The sequence below is a fragment of the Trachemys scripta genome, chromosome 1 (assembly GCF_013100865.1).
Source record: "Trachemys scripta elegans isolate TJP31775 chromosome 1, CAS_Tse_1.0, whole genome shotgun sequence".
Taxonomy (NCBI): Eukaryota; Metazoa; Chordata; order Testudines; family Emydidae; genus Trachemys; species Trachemys scripta.
This window is the reverse complement of record NC_048298.1, coordinates 228708377-228728132: the sequence shown is the minus strand read 5'-3', so window position 1 is coordinate 228728132 and position 19756 is coordinate 228708377. Positions and strand designations below refer to the sequence as shown.

General features: G+C 42.1%; 1 protein-coding gene across 3 annotated transcripts in view; it reads right to left on the bottom strand.

Annotated features, from left to right (window-relative positions):
* Positions 1–19756, bottom strand: part of ATP10A (ATPase phospholipid transporting 10A (putative)) — a 157617-nt gene that overhangs the window by 61444 nt on the left and 76417 nt on the right. For 2 of the 3 annotated variants that reach the window (XM_034757922.1, XM_034757919.1), the window contains exons 3-4: positions 9827–9912; positions 9614–9721 (exon numbers count right to left, since the gene is read on the bottom strand). In XM_034757922.1, coding sequence (XP_034613813.1) covers positions 9614–9721; positions 9827–9912 — 194 coding nt within the window. The remainder of the gene's footprint in view (positions 1–9613; positions 9722–9826; positions 9913–19756) is intronic. The other variant, XM_034757920.1, reaches the window with a different exon arrangement.

Below are 19756 nucleotides of genomic sequence, written 5' to 3'. Positions count from 1 at the left end.
TACTCCTGAGTTGAGTTTTGCACTTACAGTACTATAAAGATTATTTTTGAAGAATTCTACAAAATATTTTTATAAGTATCCCGCGTGTCTCTGTTTTTTTTTCTATTTTCTAACCAGTAAATGTTTCTTTTTCCCTTTCCAAGTCTCAATCTCTTGAATTCCCTGGGCCCTTTTGGCCCAATTCTGTCTCTGGGAACTCTGTGATCCCTTTCTCCTTGCTCTTCTCCATTCCCTCCACAGCCTATTCACCCTTACTCTCTTTGGCCCCCTCACTCTGATCTCCTTACTGCCTGCTAAACAGGATCAAATTAAGAATTCTTGGAGTTCTAGGCACAGAATATCCTGAAGTCCCATCCGGTTATAACATACTTAAACTTTCCTGAGATGATTAAAAACATGTCATTTAAAGAATTAACAGCATATGGGAACAACACAAGCACCATAGCCAGACATTAAGAATTATATGTTTAGCTAAAAATTAAAAATTCACAGCTAACAGGTTCTCACTGCTGACTTGATATTGTATGTGAATTTAGACATTAAATGCTCTAGCTATTCCATGCAAGCACTGACAGAGAAAAAAAGATAATGAGTTCACTACAGGGGAACAGAGGTGGGTGAGGTAATTGGTTATTGGACCAACTTCTGCTGGTGAAAGAGACAAGCTTTTAAACAACATAGACTCTTCTTCAGTTGAACAGCTGAGAATCAATAATCTCTGGCTCATGTCAGCATTTAGATTGTGGAAAATAGTTTTCTATCAATATGTGCATCTGAGCAATTGTTAACACTGCTGACTCCAATTACATTTAGGGAATGTGCAGCACATGGCACATAGTCTTTTGGTGGATTTTCCGTGACAGATGGGCCTGCAGACTATTGGAACGATCAGTCACATCACTAGCATTATCATACAATTGCCCACAGCCGTTAGACTCATCCAAACCTAGGTTATTTATCATAGCCAGCACAGCTTCAGCTAGGTTTGCCCCTGTGTGGTTCTCAAGTGGCTGAAACCCAATTATTTGGCCCTCTGAACGAGAAATCAGAAAATGAATGTGAGCTGGTCTGCATGTGCTACAGCAATGCTGAAGAAACAATTACAGAGAAATACTTGGCTTGCTGCAATTCTCTTACTATGGAGTTTTTAATTTTCTTTCCCATCAATTCAATGAATTTGTCACCTACAGTTGAGGACAGGTAGAATGGCTTTCCCCTTCTGTCCAAATTTAGCAAAGTGGTCAGCCAGACATGGATCAAACTGTATATTAGCTCAAAAATCCCCAAATCTCTTCCATAGCTTTTGGATCCTAATACTTCATCCTGACCCTGGAAGACAAGCCCACAAGTACTTAAACTTTGTAACTGTCACCACACACTGAAGAATGTCTCTTCAGTACGGCTGTTCTGAATTAAACTGGTGTGCCATAGCAGAGTCAACCCTACCAGATTGTGATTTTTTTAAAGTTTTAATCGAGTTAGCACACAGGTTCAGTGTTCTGTACCCCTCTCATGTTTGAAAGTTGCTTCAGATGTTTCCAATTCCCAAATCTTTTTGAAAAAGCGTACAATGCACCCGAGAAAAGCTTAATTGCAAAGCAGTAAACATTTCCAGTAGATGGAGAGTAAATAATCCAATATCATGCAACAACTTCACCACCGAAGAGACAAAATGAAAAAAGTTCTTCGGTGAACACTCTTTTCTTCTCTGCAATGACCTGCACAGAAATCAGGACGTTTTCTACCTCTGTATTTCTATGCACAGCTGAACCTTTAGCAATCCCAAACAGTCTGTTGTTTTCATTGAATTTTCTCCACAGTGTGGGATATGTGGAAATTTGGATGTTCTTTTTATCCAGGTAAATATAAGAAGTCTAAGATGTTTCAAATTAACCACTAAGTGGTAATAAGATCAGCCTCTATAAACAACTGCCTGACCACCGAAGCCAAACAGAGAAAAAAGTGGGGCATCGGGATATCTGAAAAACTCTTAGTAAACAAAATAACATCTATCCTAGCCGAGTACTTACTGTTTGTTATTTATGTACTGACAAAAACTGCATTTACGTCAGAGAAACAGGGGGAAAATGCCTGGGTGAATGGATTGCCACAAGGGAAATATTAAGAATAAAAAAATAACTTCTTACATCAGTAGCACTATAACATTGCTAAGGGGAATAAGGGGAGAAGAAAAGTCAAATAACTTTTATAGACCTGCTGTGTATGAATGAAATTCCACATAACAAACTCCAGGATCTTAATGCTGCAGAGCAGATGGTGAAGGAAAATTGGAAATATTTTAACTACTGTGCATTCATATAAACAGCACCGAAAGTAGGATTCTTAATTTTTCAAAACAAATTGGAATGCAGAGCTAATAAATAAAGTGAAATGTCGAGAAACTGAATGCACTAGAATAAAGATATCTAACTGCTGTTGCTGCATAATCCAACTTTATTTTTATGTTTATTTTTCTATATGTTATTTTATAGTAGATTTTGCCACCCTTAAGTATGGTACAATTTAACACCATGTATTGCAAATCCTGAACATTTAAAAAAAAAACAACACCATGAACCAGGCCCCCAATATTATGAAATTGGTTAAAAAGTCGAGATTTTTTTTCATTAAAAAAATTGGGTTCTTTTTATTTGTCTTTGGTTTATGAGCCTTTAAGATGCACTTGGGTCATGTGTTCATGCTTTTCTTCACAACCTGAGTGCTAGAAACTTATGCTTTTTAAAAACAAATGCTGAGATTCTAACCTTATCACATGCCTTTAGGAGCTGTGGCTTTAAAAACCACACCAAATATCATGAGACTAGAAGTAAAATCACCAGAATTGGCAACACTTAATCTGTGGAAACACTGAGACTACTCTCAGAGTAAAGGGCTGCTCATTTGAGTAGCCCTCAGTGTGTGCATAAAGCATTACACAGAAAAAAAGAAAACACACTCCCTGCCTCAAAGAGTTTGCAATCTGATTTAGATGACCAGGTGAGAGAAAGAACCATGGTATTGCCAAGTGTTTTAGCAGTGGGAAGGTGTGGATTTTAGATATGTTATAAATACAGCAGTGATTATATCTGGCAAGAGACCAGAACTGAGGAGAGAAGGAAATGGAACTAGTAAGATTACCCCAAGTTTGCAACTATGAAGCGCAAATGGTTTCTGCCACTCTAGTAGAGAATACCCCTCAGCAGTTCTAAGATAGCAGAACACAATTTCATTTTATTGATTTCTGAGTTACCAAAATTCTGCTTTTGTCCTCTCTCATCACTGTCCCATCCCTTGATCATCGACTTCCTAATGATGCTCAGCACAATAAGCAGCAATCATTCACTGCCAGCTTGGAACGCTGAGTATTTGGGATGTATCAAAGTTTTATATAATCTAGGGAGAATAATTTGTTAAATTATCCACAATGAAACTGCAGTAATCCTACTATTCTGAGTATTATGCCTTCTCTTCTTTTTAAGACCAAATCCTCCTGAAGCTTGACTTGTGAATTAGTAGGATGTTAGCTTAAGTTTCCAGTAAAGTCTCCAAATTGTAGTTAACTTCCCTGTTAATAAGTGGACTTCATTTTCTACTGGAAAAGTAATAGCTCTGGTTTGTGATTTTATATCCCACACATGTTCTTTATAGATGACTGTTAATGACAGCGGAGAGCGATATATATACTGTTCACTATAAAATTGTGTATACAGTTATAACTAGGGCCCTATCAAATTCAGGGTCCAGTTTGGTCAATTTCATGGTCATAGGATTTTAAAAATTGTAAATTTCATTATTTCAGCTATTTAAATCTGAAATTTCTCAGTGTTGTAATTGTAGGGGTCCTGACCCAAAAAGGAGTTGTGGGGGGTGGGTATCGCAAGGTCATTGTAGAGTGGGGGTTGCGGTACTACTACCCTTACTTCTGTGCTGTTGCTGGCGGTGTAGCTGCCTTCAGAGGTGGACAGCTGGAGAGTGGCGGCTGCTGGCCTGGAGCCTAGCTCTGAAGGCAGAGCTGCCACCAGCAGCAGCACAGAAGTAAGGGTAACATGGTATGGTATTGTCACTCTTACTTCTGCACTGCTGCTGGCGAGGTGCTGCCTTCAGAGCTGGGCACCCGGCCAATAGTCACCACTCTCCAGCTGCCCAGCTCTGAAGGCAGTGTAGAAATAAGGGTGGCAACAAACACTGCAACTCCCCTAAAATAACCTTGTGATCCCCTGCAACTCCCTTTTGGGTCAGACCCCCCAATTTGAGAAATGTTGGTTTCCCCCATGAAAATGTGTATAGTATAGGTCAGTGGTGGGCAACCTGCAGCCCATCATGGTAATCCGCTGGCAGACTGTGAGACCGTTTGTTTACATTGACTGTCCACAGGCATGGCCGCCTGCAGCTCCCAGTGGCCGCGGTTCGCATTAGTAGGAGCCTTGCCAGCAGATCGAGGGAAGTGATTATTCCCCTCTATTCGGCACTGGTAAGGCCACATCTGGAGTATTGCGTCCAGTTTTGGGCCCCCACTACAGAAAGGATGTGGACAATTTGGAGAGAGTCCAGTGGAGGGCAACAAAAATCATGAGGGGGCTGGAGCACATGACTTATGAGGAGAGGCTGAGGGAACTGGGTTTATTTAATCTGCAGAACAAAAGAGTGAGAGGGGATTTGATAGCAGCCTTCAACTACCTGAAGGGGGATTCCAAAGAGGATGGAGCTAGGCTGTTCGCAGTGGTGGCAGAGGACAGAACAAGAAGCAATGGTCTCAAGTTGCAGTGGGGGAGGTCTAGGTTGGATATTAGGAAAAACTATTTCACTAGGAGGGTGGTGAAGCCCTGGAACGGGTTACCTAGGGAGGTGGTGGAATCTCCATCCTTAGAGGTTTTTAAGGTCAGGCTTGACAAAGCCATGGCTGGGATGATTTAGTTGGAAATGGTCCTGTTTTGAGCAGGGGGTTGGACTAGATGAACTCCTGAGGTCTCTTCCAACCCTAATCTTCTAGGATTCCATGAATTTGGTAGGGCCCTAGTTATAACATGCTACCGGCACAGGAAAGTAATACAAGGGAATCTCAAGCTTACTTATCTTGTTATTAAAATATTTCAGTTGCACTCAGCAGCTCTCGCCCACCTCATGCCCAATGTGTTCTTATTCATTTAGCTCAGATAAAACACTGAATTCAAACAGAACACAATCTGTGCCACTCCATAATAGTGCAGCATTTCAAACTGATCTGTTGATGCTCAAGACCCAAATCTATTTTCTTTCATCCATTGACTGGGCCTTCCCTCAAAAGCATAAGGAGGAAAAGTTGAAGAATCCTATGGCAACCTTTCCCCATTTTACCCATCACTAAACAAACAGCATTTGCTACTAATTTTCATTTGTACATATCAAAGTAAATCACAGTCATCCACTGGTGTTCTACATACTCTTAGAAAATGACATGGAGGAAATTAAGCCATGGGAGAGCAGAGCTGAGGGAAATACAACCAATTTATTTTCCTCCACTTTTCCCCACCCCGTCCTACAAATGATGCACTAACTAGGTATATAGAAAAATGATGAGCTATTTGGACATGGAAATTTAAGGAAAGAAAATTACAAACTAGGGGATGTGCACAGAAAAAATTCAAAACCAGCGCGGCGGGAAGCGGCGCGGGCGAGCGATGTGCTGGCCGCAGCTTCCCGCTGCCCCCATTGGCCCGGGACGGCGAATCGCGGCCAGTGGGGGCTGCGATCGGCCGAACCTGCCGCGTCAGCAGGTAAATAAAACTGGCCCAGCCCGCCAGGATGCTTACTCTGGCGAGCCGCGTGCCGAACGTTGCCGACCCCTGGATTACATGGCAGAAGTCAAACGGATGAAGTCACTTAGCCTAACTGGAATTGATTACATGGTAGAAGTCAAACGGATGAAGTCACTTAGCCCTGGTCTACACTGGGGAGGAGGAGGGGGGAATCGATCTAAGTTACGCAACTTCAGCTACATGAATAATGTAGCTGAAGTCGACGTACTTAGATCGACTTACCGTGGTGTCTTCATGTGGTGTCTTCGATGTGAGTCGACTGCTGCTGCTCCCCCGTCGACTCCGCCTGCGCTTCTCGCGGCGGTGGAGTACAGGAGTCGATGGGAGAGCGCTTGGGGGTCGATTTATCACATCTAGACTAGACGCAATAAATCGATCCCCGCTGGATCAATCGCTGCCCGCCGACCCGGCGGGTAGTGAAAACATACCCTTTGTATGTTTTCGGGATCTTTTGACTCACTGAGCCTAACCCTTGTGGTTAGGAGGATTAGCACAAGTCAGTTTGACTTATTTATTAGAGAGAGTGTCCAGATAGTGTGTGCTCCTTCTAATTCATCCAAGAGAAAAAAATATAGGAAAATCATGGCATCTCTTACTTTTCCGTTGGCTTGAACCTTGAGCTTTCCCTAGCAATTACTCACCAGGGCATATGTGGGTCTGCTTGCCTCAGAGGCCTTTTAAGCAGATTCCCAGATGTCATATGTGGGGGAGCACTGCTAAGCACCTTCTCCACCAGAGACCATGCTGACTTTGGGAGTGGTGGCAGTGACCTTCTCTTTGAAAATAACAGAGAGGAGAGTGACTAGTAGTCTGGTACTCTGGAGGGGAGTAGCAGACTACTAGTTTATTCTATTCATGGTGATAACAACAGATAAAGGGGATGGGGATTTGCTTGGAGGAAGATGTGTGGCAGGGCCTGCTGGGGAAGGTTGATTGCAGCAGGCCACAGAGAAAGAGAGGCATCAAAACTTTATTCTGAAATGCACTTCTAACTTTTGGATGTCCCCCTATCACTAGCTTTACATTTATTTATTTGATGAATTGCACCATGGTTTTAGATACATTTGTATGTTGTGAGTTAACACCACTCTCTTATACATACACAACATTACCAACTCTCACTATAATTGGTGTTTCTTAAAGCCCCAAGCTTCTGGAGTCATATGATTATGTGAGGTTTTCAGCTTTTATTTAAAATTTAAAAATAATTCTAGCCCATATAGCTCCAGAGCAAAGCTGTAAAACCAGAAAGCACATACTGCCCCCATGTATTTTTAAAACAAAATCTCAGTATTTTTAGGCAAATTTTGTTATTTCTGGGGCCCAAATCATGGTTAGCAATACTGTATATAGTTTGGCTATGCTCATGCTGGGTTTTGAATTTTTTTTATTTTATTCTTCTCACAACACTAGAAGCAGGACAAGAACTATTTAAAGGGTGGGGGGAATGAGGAAATGACTTTGGGATCCACAAAAGAGTAGAAATTGTGGCCATTATTAAATCAAGTTGTTGAGTGGAATAGACCATTTGCTTGCCCCCTCAGCATGCACTGGGTATGTTCAGTGCAGTTTATGACTGTGAGTATAAAGGCCAGCTTCAGTAATGCTTCACATCTGCAACATTGAGAAAGCTGGGGGCCAGGCCTGCCTCAATGTATTTTATTGTACTTTTTATGGCTCATTGTGCCGACTAGTATGCTGATCTGCATACAGGATACTGACCACCAGGACGGGTAATACTTTGGCATTCTGCTAGGGAACAGGCCAGCTTACTTCGTTTTGAATGTGCTGCTGCCTGTAGAATTGTTAGTGTTTTAAAAGACGGGTGACGACTTTCTGGCATGCAGCTTACTAGAAGTCTTTCAAGACAGAAGTCTTGGTATCTAGAAGCCTCAGCAGTGCTGCACTGGGATGCGAGGTTTCCTTGCTCCTTGGTCTTGGTGGCGACTTTTCACTCCTCTTGGACTGTTTCTCAGGGGAATGGGGTCTTTAAGTTAAGTCTGAGTGCCCGAAGTTGCACCATGGTCCTGGCTTACCAGAGCTGGAGATGAGGAAGTCACTGGAGTGCTCTGAGTGGCTGAACCTGAGGTACAGGGGTGAATCGGACCCCAGAGAGCACTCTGTGGGGAGCAGTTTCAGTCTGTCTTCTTTCAGCTTCCTAGATCTGCTCTTGAATCTGGAGGAAGCCTTATATTGCCATAGGATGTAGGATGCCCGCCTGGTCTACACTGGGGGCGGGGAGCAATCTAAGTTACACAACTTCAGCTACGGGAATAACGTGGATAACGTAGCTGAAGTTGACATACTTAGATCTACTTACCGTGGTGTCTTCACTGTGGTAAGTCGACAGCTGATGCTCCCCCGTCGACTCCGCTTCTGCTTCTCGCTCCGGTGGAGTACCGGAGTCGACTGGAGAGCGCTCGGCGGTCGATTTATCATGTCTAGACTAGACGCGATAAATTGACCCCCTCTGGATCAATCGCTGCCCATTGATCCAGCGGGCAACGTAGACAAGCCCTTGGGGGAAAGACCTGTGGCAGGTCTGGCAGGGCTTTAATCCTTGGGGTTTTGGCATAACCTGCTAGGAAAGGCTGCAAGCAAACAGGGGCCAAAGGCAAGAAGGCCCTCACCACATAGGAAAACTAGAGAGGAACCCACCCCCGAAAACTGTACTATATAAAAAATACTAAAACTGAAAAACAAACAATAAGTAAGTTATACCAGCTCTCATCTTTACATGAAATGTATATCTTGTGTGACTAGTACAGGGCCACATTCTCAGCTGGTCTAAACTGATGTAGCTGCAAAGGAGCTATGCTGATTTGCACAAGCTGAAAATCTGTTCCATGCCATTGATAATGTTTATAATGTTTCAAATAATATATGAAGGAGTGTCCATCCTGAACTCACTGTTTGAAGCTAATGTGGATAAACAGTTTATGAAATCTGGGGGGAAGGAGGGTGACAAAAATAACAGTTTGTGAGATGGAAGGCAATATCGATTCAAAGCCCCATTTTTCAGTTTTTGCACTATTCATCTAGTTTATTAACAGTGCTCATCACTGCTAATAAGAGACACAGGAATACATCACTGTCCACTGAACAGAATTATTTTCTTTTTTTTATTTTAACTGAAGTTTAGACAAAGATTTAGGTAAAGAAGTGTCTCATGTTGTACCTGACTACAGACTGAAGAATGTAAAGTTATTCCAGGACAATATTTCCTAAGCCAACACCACCAAAACTAAGACAACTTTATTCATTTGCTTGAAAGACAGGAAGAAAACATCAATGTGAGTGGAGAAATATCATTTCTACTTCTGAGTTTCCTCCATGAGAATCATTTAAAAAGAAAAATCAGCGACAGACAACTTAACAAAAATAATATGCAACTGATTCCCTCCCACCCCCTTTCCAGGTGGGCTTTTTTTGCTCCTTGAGGGTGGTGGGGGGAGGAATCTTTTATCTATTACCTCCCTGCTTCAGGCATTTATAGCCAGGGTATTAGCTGACCACTACTGACAAATAAATTCATCTTCAGGAATGGAAGGGAGAGACTTCTAACTCCATCTGAATGGAGAGGCAGGAGTTTTGAATGACTGCCCCAAGACATGGGGTATTCAACGAATAGATGCACCTTACAAAAGAGAACAATTTTAGCAGTTACTCTTGATAAGCAAGACAAAGCATTCCAAAGTTAAGAAATGCCAGAATTAAAGTTGCCTGTGCAACCTTAATTCAGCTCTCTTGTGTGTATGCATTGTGATACAGTCTTGAATTACATGATCACATACTATTTTTTCCTGTAAAACTGATACCTCTGTAAGAGCACAAGATGGTCCTGCTCTGGGGATGAATCAGGGTTGTGTAGTGAAGGAGGCTGTTGTCTGTAGGATTCCTGACTCATTTGTTTCAGAAGTTGGAAGCTGTGTAGGGAATGAGGCAGGGGACCAGAAGAAGAGAGCCTGGAAGTCAATTGTGTCTTATAGAGAAGGGGCTGCAGACTGAAGGTAATTATATGAAATACTCACATGTAACCTCGAAACCTACTTAAGTCATTGTTTGGCTTCTCACATTCAATGACACTGGTGAACTTCAAGGGGTCAAATTCAGAGTCCTGGAATCATAAAAGTGTTAAATATTTAATCTTTTCATTAAGCGTTTAATTTATAAGCATAATTGTTTGAGGTTTTTTTTGCACAACATCCATAATACATTATGGGTGGGCTTTTTAAAAGCACCTCAATCAAAATGACTTAGCAGCACAAGTGTCACTGAAAGTCAATGAGACTTGTGCTTCAAAATTCCTTGGGTGCTTTTGAAAGTCTCCCCTTAAAAGGATGATTTACCACTCCCCAAAGTAAAGAACACAAGTCTCAAAGGCATGAAATAAACAAAAAGTCAGACTGAGGAGACATGTATTTTGGGTTGGAGAGGAAAGACCAAATTTGTCTGAGTAGGCTGAAAATATTCAAAGCATCATTACTAGGTTTCAAATACTTCAAATTTAAACAAAGCAACTACAAGTCTGGAACACTATAAGTCAATATATTGTGAATTAGGAAAAAGTTAATTTGAACTTTCTGAAATATAAGCAATATTTCTTAATTGCTTTATACCAGCTCAGATATAATAATCCAGTAGAGTAATTAGACACCTACGGTAGGATCCTTTATTTCTCCTAATTAGCACTCAAAACTCTACTTGATACTCTGGCTAATGAGGCTGAAGTTGGTCATTGGACATTTACCAACAGCTAACAGGCTAGGGTGTTGGAGACAGAATGTTCTATCATAGAGCAATTATTTCATTTCATTAATGAAATGAGATGCTTCCTGTGGATGAGGTATTAAACACAGGGTGGATTGAGTTAAATCAAAGTGATTTAAATACCCTATCTCGATAATTTAAATCAGCAAGCAGCTTGATTTAAATAATGTATTTTAATCTTGTTTTGCATTTGTAGTTTTTTATTTATTTTCCTAAAGAAAAGCTCATTCTCATTGGTTGCCAACCATTATAACATGTTGATTTACAACCAAATACAGCATTTACATAGGCTTGAAAAGATTAGATTTTTATCGGTATATATCAGTAAATATAAATTTCACCGTACCAATGAAAATCTATTTCTACCGATAACAATCACAATTTACAGATAGGCAAAATAAGAAAAATGCTGCTTGAGAACTTAGTAGAGTTTGATTTAGGGATGTTTACTTTGTGATATATTCACATATGATAGTGATAATTTGTGTTGTAATGGTTATAAAGCTTTAACTTTTTGAATCTCAACATCTGTCATTAAATAATTATTGTCCAACTCCCCTACCCATAATTTATCAGTTAAGTAAAACTACCTTAAATGTGTCATATACGAGGGGAAAAAAGTTTAACAAAACATGTTTTGCATTTAAAACTAACTGACTTCTTAAACAAAGGCAATTATTTATTAGGCTATAATTGACTATAAGTAGTGAATGAATGGAGTGTTTCTGGTCACCAAGGGCTTTTTCAAAAACATGTAGGTGTCTAAAGATGCAGATTAAGTGCTTTGTGATATTTTCAAAATGCCAGCCCATGACTTTGTTACATTTGTGAGAAGCAAGGCTGAGAAGATGGGATGGAGGACTATAATGCATCTCAGACGGCCACAGAATCAGGTGACAGAGAGAGTCACATTTGTATACAGAATTCAACTTCCAACCAAGAAAAACAAATAAGTAACATGAACAATGGGTAACTGTGAGCTGCCAAGAAGAGAGCTAGTTCTCATATCCTTGTAAAGCAAGCATCAAAGAACCTAAGACACAATAGGTAATTTGGGCACTCATTGGGAGCCAGATAGCCAAAATATACAGGCTGAGGAGAATTGTTAGTGTTATCTCAAACAGATTGGGCTTTTGAATTTTTTAAGTGTAGTTCATTTATGAAAAGTGACTGTAAAAGAGCATTATTGGGTTCCATAGTTATTGTGAATCAATGACTTGTACATCAAATTAGTCAGTTTATGAGTAAAAGTGCCAGCCTCTCACATTCACCTGGAATCTAAGAGTTAAATCTGGGTTCTTGCCTTCTCTGTCATATCAGTAGAATCATCGTAATATTCGTCCAGAAGAAAGTAATGCAATGTGATATTGTGGAAAAATGTCTTAACCCCACGTTGTAAAATACCCCCTGAATGTTGTGAAAACACAATTGAAGAGTTTGTCCTGTTGGACAAATTTAGGTTCCAATCCAGCTACGCACTCGAGCATGTACTTAATTTTACATCACTTCAGAGGAGCTACTCAGGTGCTTAATTACTTAAAATCACTATGTATTACATTTAAATATTTTTTAAAAAAACATTGTTTTCTGAAGTCAATGGAAGAATTCAGATCTCAAGATTCCAGGCCAATGTAAGATGAGAATACTGCATAAATTACTCATTCAACCCTTTGGCCATGTGTTCATCTACTACTCCCTTTAACCACCTTCAGAGTAGTGTAGACAACTTTTCAGACAGAACTGAGGGTTCACCAGTAAGAATACTCTTAAAAGTCTTCAAACCTTGAAGTCTGAGGTCTGCTTCTAAACACCTCAGTTGTCCCCATCTCAGAGTGGTCTCATTCCTACTTCCAGCATTCAAGGGTTCACACCACACACACACTACCTTGGCAACTAGCACTATCTGGGAACTCCCCATTATATGCCTTAGCCACAAATCAGCAGAGTGCATGAGTGGGAACTAGGTGATGTCCCTCCAAGTTAGACTAAGGCACATTATAGGGAGCAGGCTGGCAATCTTGCTCTGCCCATATAATACCTGGTGTGTGGATAAATAGAAAAACTGGTCCACCAGACTGTCAATCTAGCATCATTCACCATAAAAAAAAATGTATAGGAGAAAACTGAGTTAATCCCTCTCACACACACCAACCCAGCAACATATGAAAATCACAAGATATTTCAGTAAGACACATTATTGTCCTAGCTGCATATTATATGAAGGGTTAGTGTCACACCATTTTAAAATCTAGGGGTACATCTATACAGCGATAAAAGACCCATGGCACAGCTGTAACTGGTCTGGGTCAGCTGACTTGGGCTTGTGGGGCATAGGTAGTGGGGCTATAAAATTGCAGTGTAGATGTTCAGATTCTGGGGGGTGGGTCTCAGAGCCTGGGCTCCAGCCTGAGCCCAAACATCGACACTGCAATTTTATAGCCCCGCAGCCCAAGCCCTGCGCCCGAGTCAGCTGACCTGGGCTCTGCAACTCAGCACCGCAGGTTTTTTATCATAGCGTAGACATACCTTCTGTGTAAACGGAAGGACAAATAATATTTAGGCTGGGTAAGGAAAGATTTTACCTTTCATTATAGTACACAATGATGTCACTTTTGAGCAGGCTTTAGCTTATTGAGCATACATTTTCATTGAATGCTCTTAAAAAAAAGTCTTAATTTCTTTGATAAACGTCTCTCAGGAAATCCTAGAGACACTTAACACCAAAGGCCAAGCTAATCAAATGAAAGCTCTCTGTGGCTGCTGAACTCAGCAAACAGAGTATGGTTCCAAAGCTGTGTAGCTACATTAACTTTTACAGAAATTGCAAGTTTATGGACTGTATTTCCTTCCTCCCAGGAACACCTGCCAAAAAAGCCAACAGCTTTTAAAAAAAAATCCATTTTACATCAAGAACAAAGTCTATCTAAACAAAGATCCTGTCAAGATCTGAAAGAAGTAATACTAGCAGACTTCCACATCAGCACCACAAAGCACATTTGTTTGTCCTGCCTGGTGTATAACTTTCCTATCTGACTCCTTTTTGGAGCTAAAATTCTTCCTTTCATTGCGACTTGTATACTTGAGTTCTCTTACAATTTCCTTAAAAATATGCCACTATAACCTTTAACCAGCTAGCATCCGGGATAGGGGAAAATCCAATTACAGTAATAGTCTGAGGTAAGCAATTCTGATTTACTGCTAAAGCTCTTTAGCTCATAAATAAATCAGATGGCTTCTTCCTTTCCTTGTGAAATGAAAGTGTAGATACACTGTATTGTATTACAGATGCTGACAGTTTTGACATGAAATTGCCTTTTTGTAAATGAATGAGCAAATACATTAAATACTGCCTGCATGAGGTTGCTTTGGATGCATATAGAGAAGCTACTAAGTTAACACAAGGTTTCATGCTGATCAAAGTTTTGCTCCTTTTTATGCTGGTCCTAATACATCAGCAAGTGAGAGGCAACTGTGTCTATGTTCTTGTATAAGAACAGCAATCTGAAGGTGTTGCTAGGAGAATGAGGCCAAATGAAGACTGCCATCTACTATCAAAGAGTGTAATTCCTATGCTGTACAAATAAGTATTTTGACTGTATGAGGTTAAATTTATATATTCACATGCAAAAAATCCCCACCAGCCACCCCCTAGTATTTTTCCTTTCCCAATGGATTTTATTTTTCACCCCTAAAAAACTATTTCATCACAAAAAGGGAGAAGTCGTTTAGCAAGGAATTTTATGCATTCAGATTCATTTAAGCTTGAATACGTCGCAAGTCTAGGGTCCCTACCACAGCGTGCATCAGTCTTCATGGTAGTACTCAGCAGTGGTGTTACATTTGCACCTACATGCCTTCAACTGAGACCAGAATCCCATTGTGTTAGGTGCTGTAATCCACCCCTGCTCTGAAGAGTTTACAACCTAAAAAGACTTGGGAGACAGGAAATATTATTATTCCAATTTTACAGATGGGGAACTAAGACACAGAAGGATCAAATGACTTACCTAGGATCTTGCAGAAAGTCTGAGGCAAAGCCAGAAATTGAACTCAGTTCTACTAAGACCAGTTCAGTGCCTTAACCACAGGACCATCCTACAGTTCAATGTCAACCCTCTGGAGGCTACGTCTGCACTTTGACTGAGGCATGTGATTCGCAGCTTATCTGCACATACTCGAGGTAGCTCAGGAATAAACAGCAGCATAGCCGTGGCAGCATGGGCAGCGGCAACATTGACCGAGGGCAAGTATGTGTATACAAGCTGGGAATCACACCCCTCACTCAAAGTGTAGACATAGCGTGATTCTGCTGGCAACCCTCTAAATTGTCATATCTTAGGAAGCAAAGCCCATTGCCTTGCCAAGTGAGACCGTTTTATATGTTAAATAATGATGTATATTTATTATTAAAATATTCTCGTTCAGTGGTCTGGTCTGCTCTACTCTACCACATACAAAATTTGAGTTTGATTTCTGGTCCTGGTCCAGACCCTCCCTGGAATGGCATGAGCTGGCAGGATACTGGAGGAATGTACTCAACCCCTTGTACATGGGGATGGGGGGAAAGAATCCCACATTACACAACTGTGACTTTTCTGGCCACTAGCCAGAGCATCTGGTGTTAATTGGTGTTAATTCAGTACTCTCCTTGAAGGATAATAGCTGTGATGGAGGCTTTAAGATTTTTTTGGGGGTGGGGAGGGAGGGAAGATATGCAAGTAGTCAAAACTCTAATTCAAAAGTTTACAAAAATAACAAAAACATATTCAGTGTTGATATATTTGCCCATGTTATTATTGCCTTATACAGTAAGCTACTTCATATACTGTCTAAAATTAATCTAGCATTTTATTAATGTGCAGTCTGAATTACATAATGATGTTATTTATCCAAAACATGCAGAATGTACTCTTAGCAGTTGTTTATATATTAAAGTAGTGATCATTTAAAAATGTCTAAACAGCATTAGCATCCACAACAGAATTTATCTATGCTGCTAGTTCACAAGGGGAAAAAAAAGCAGTTTGATCTATGGTATTTGGGGGGGGGAGGGGGAGAAAGACCAAACAGTAAATCAGAATTTAACAGCTTTGTTTTCCTCATTGACTACTACTATAACTAGATTTTTTTTCAGGCAATGTTTGTTTAAAGAGAACAAGGATGTATAGTTGCACAAGCCAAACACACTTGTGGCCAGATCTAATGGAAAATATGATGAGTGATCTGTGCAATATTCAATATGCAGGAAAACAACTTTGATGTTCGTGAGAAGTACTCCACCATTCTTAAGTAGCAATTTGGTGAAAAGATCTTAGCCAGTCATGGGACAATCCACTAACCAAGAAGTTGACACATGTAGAACGTTTATGAGCATTTTTTTTCATATACTCCTATGCGTCGGTGAGGTCTTGAGCAGAACATTAAATATTACACAGCTGCCAGAGAGATGTGAACAAGACAGATGGCTGAGTACAAAATTATTGTTTTGTATGGCAAGCGAGAGGATAAGCAATGTTCAAATAACCAAGTCCAGAGTAGTGAGCTAGTGAAGAGCTTCTGAAGTGCTTTGGTGTAGTGAGTACTCTATTTATTTAGCGTGTGCAGAGTCATCTAGCCAAGTGATGGCATCTTCAGTGATGTGATGCAGTTCTTCTAGGCCACCGCTGAACCTAGTCGGCAGGTATTCATGGACAACGTGCGTCATCGTCTGTGTTACGTTACCGCTGTACAAAGAGCTGTCAGGAAGGCCCCAGCGATACTGGTTGGCTGCACAGAGACCTTGCCCAGTCCGGAACCTGTTCAACAGGGACCATTGGTGATGGGGCAGGTCAAAACCAGGCGGGCAAATTGTGGGGTCTGCGACCAGGGACTGGTTGGGGATTATAACAGATATCCATTCTCTCAGCAGAGCGTTTCCGCCCTAACATCCTGGCATGGCGGATGAGACCATAATGGGTGATGTGGTTGCAAATGTGCAGCTGGTGGTTTTAAAAGGTCATTGAGCAGTGGCAGGCTTGAGTTGGCACGAACTTTCTCCGGTAACTTGCCAGTGGCAACCTCTCGTCTGATATGAGGAGGAGCAATATTGCTTAGAACTGGGAGCCCTGGGAGTGGAGTCAGACGCAAGGTGCCGGCGATGATACACATGGCGGCATGTAACTGCTTATCCACCATTTTGGGTGTGACGATCAGCTCCATACTGGTGCGCAGTACTCCGCCACCGAATATGAGGCGGCAAGAGCTGACGTCTGCAGAGTTGGAGCACAAGCACCACATGACGAACCTGCCAGTTTGCTAAGAAGATTGTTGCACATCTTAACTTTAGCTGCTGTCTTCTTCAGGTGGGCATGCTAACTCAGTGGGTGGTCTAAGGTCACACCTAGACAGACTGGTTCTACTTCATGCTTCACCTTCTGACCATTCAGATCAGTTCTCGGGTTGCAGTGGCGTGATGAAGATGGAACAAACTGGAGACTGTTTTTATGACGCTTGGCTGGAGGTGCCAAGTCTTACAGTAGTCAGCTAACTTTGTCATGTCCCAGTTTAAGGTGGCATCAAGCTCGTGGAACGTCTGGGCCTGCGTAAATGAACTTTCGTGACTCCGTCGTTGGCAGGTCATTGATGTAAAGGTTGAACAGGGTTGGCGAAAGCACAGAGCCCTGGGGTAACACATTGCTCTGTTGTCTCCAAGCACTCATCTTCTCCCACATATGGACTCTGAACTGCCTATCATGGAGGAACAGTTCGACGCTTGTAACCCAAGGTAGCAGGACCTGTGATACCTTCATGAGCAGCTCAGTGTGCCATACTGTATCGTACACCGCTGTTAGATCAATGAAAACAGTGCCTGTTTTCAAGTTTGTCTGGAAGCCATTTTCAACAAACGTGGTCAGCTTGAGTACTTGGTCATATGTGCTATGGCCTCAGCGAAAACCGGCTTGGTTAGGGCTCAAAATTCTCTCCACGTCAGGTAATATGTGCTGTAGGACCAAGTGCTCCAGTGCCTTGAAGCACACTGACCATAATGATATGGGATGATAGCTTGATGCTTGACTTGGATCCTTTCCAGGCTTTCCAGGATCCAGCCAATGACTTTTGTGGTGCGCCATTTCTTTGGTAGCCTCCTTTCACTGATGACCCTGCTTCAGAAAAGCAGACTTTGACTCCCTCAGGGAACAGATGGGCAGGATCCCCTGGGAGAATAACATGAAGGGCAAAGGGGTCCAGGAGAGCTGGCTGTATTTTAAAGAATCCTTATTGAGGTTGCAGGAACAAACCATCCCGATGTGTAGAAAGAATAGTAAATATGGCAGGCGACCAGCTTGGCTAAACAGTGAAATCCTTGCTGATCTTAAATGCAAAAAAGAGGCTTATAAGAAGTGGAAGATTGGACAAATGACCAGGGAGGAGTATAAAAATATTGCTCAGGCGTGCAGGAGTGAAATGAGGAAGGCCAAATCACACTTGGAGTTGCAGTTAGCAAGAGATGTTAAGAGTAACAAGAAGGGTTTCTTCAGGTATGTTAGCAACAAGAAGAAAATCAAGGAAAGTGTGGGCCCCTTACTGAATGAGGGAGGCAACCTAGTGACCGAGGATGTGGAAAAAGCTAATGTACTCAATGATTTTTTTGCCTCTGTCTTCACGCACAAGGTCAGCTCCCAGATTGCTGCACTGGGCAGTACAGCATGGGGAGAAGGTGACCAGCCCTCTGTGGAGAAAGAAGTGGTTCGGGACTATTTAGAAAAACTGGACGTGCACAAGTCCATGGGGCCAGATGCGCTGCATCCGAGGGTGCTAAAGGAGTTGGCGGGTGAGATTGCAGAGCCATTAGCCATTATTTTTGAAAACTCATGGCGATCGGGAGAGGTCCCAGATGACTGGAAAAAGGCTAATGTAGTGCCCATCTTTAAAAAAGGGAAGAAGGAGGATCCGGGGAACTACAGGCCAGTCAGCCTCACCTCAGTCCCTGGAAAAATTATGGAGCAGGTCCTCAAGGAATCAATTATGAAACATTTAGAGGAGAGGAAAGTGATCAGGAACAGTCAGCATGGATTCACGAAGGGGAAGTTGTGCCTGACTAACCTAATTGCCTTCTATGATGAGATAACTGGCTCTGTGGATGAGGGGAAAGCAGTGGATGTGTTATTTCTTGACTTTAGCAAAGCTTTTGATACTGTCTCCCACAGTATTCTTGCCACCAAGTTAAAGAAGTATGGGCTGGATGAATGGACTGTAAGGTGGATAGAAAGCTGGCTAGATCGTCGGGCTCAACGGGTAGTGATCAATGGCTCCATGTCTAGTTGGCAGCCGGTTTCAAGTGGAGTGCCCCAAGGGTCGGTCCTGGGGCCGGTTTTGTTTAATATCTTTATTAATGATCTGGAGGATGGTGTGGACTGCACTCTCAGCAAGTTTGCAGATGACACTAAACTAGGAGGCGTGGTAGATACACTAGAGGGTAGGGATCGGATACAGAGGGACCTAGACAAATTAGAGGATTGGGCAGAAAAAAACCTGATGAGGTTCAACAAGGACAAGTGCAGAGTCCTGCACTTAGGACGGAAGAATCCCATGCACTGTTACAGACTAGGGACCGAATGGCTAGGTAGCAGTTCTGCTGAAAAGGACCTAGGGGTCAAGTGGACGAGAAGCTGGATATGAGTCAACAGTGTGCTCTGAAGGCTAAAGGCATTTTGGGCTGTATAAGTAGGGGCATTGCCAGCAGATCGAGGAACGTGATCGTTCCCCTTTATTTGACATTGGTGAGGCCTCATCTGGAATACTGTGTCCAGTTTTGGGCCCCACACTACAAGAAGGATGTGGAAAAATTGGAAAGAGTCCAGCGGAGGGCAACAAAAATGATTAGGGGTCTGGAGCACATGACTTATGAGGAGAGGCTGAGAGAACTGGGATTGTTTAGTCTCCAGAAGAGAAGAATGAGGGGGGATTTGATAGCAGCCTTCAACTACCTGAAGGGGGGTTCCAAAGAGGATGGAGCTCGGCTGTTCTCAGTGGTGGCAGATGACAGAACAAGGAGCAATGGTCTCAAGTTGCAGTGGGGGAGGTCCAGGTTGGATATCAGGAAAAACTATTTCACTAGGAGGGTGGTGAAACACTGGAATGCGTTACCTAGGGAGGTGGTGGAGTCTCCTTCCTTGGAGGTTTTTAAGGCCCGGCTTGACAAAGCCCTGGCT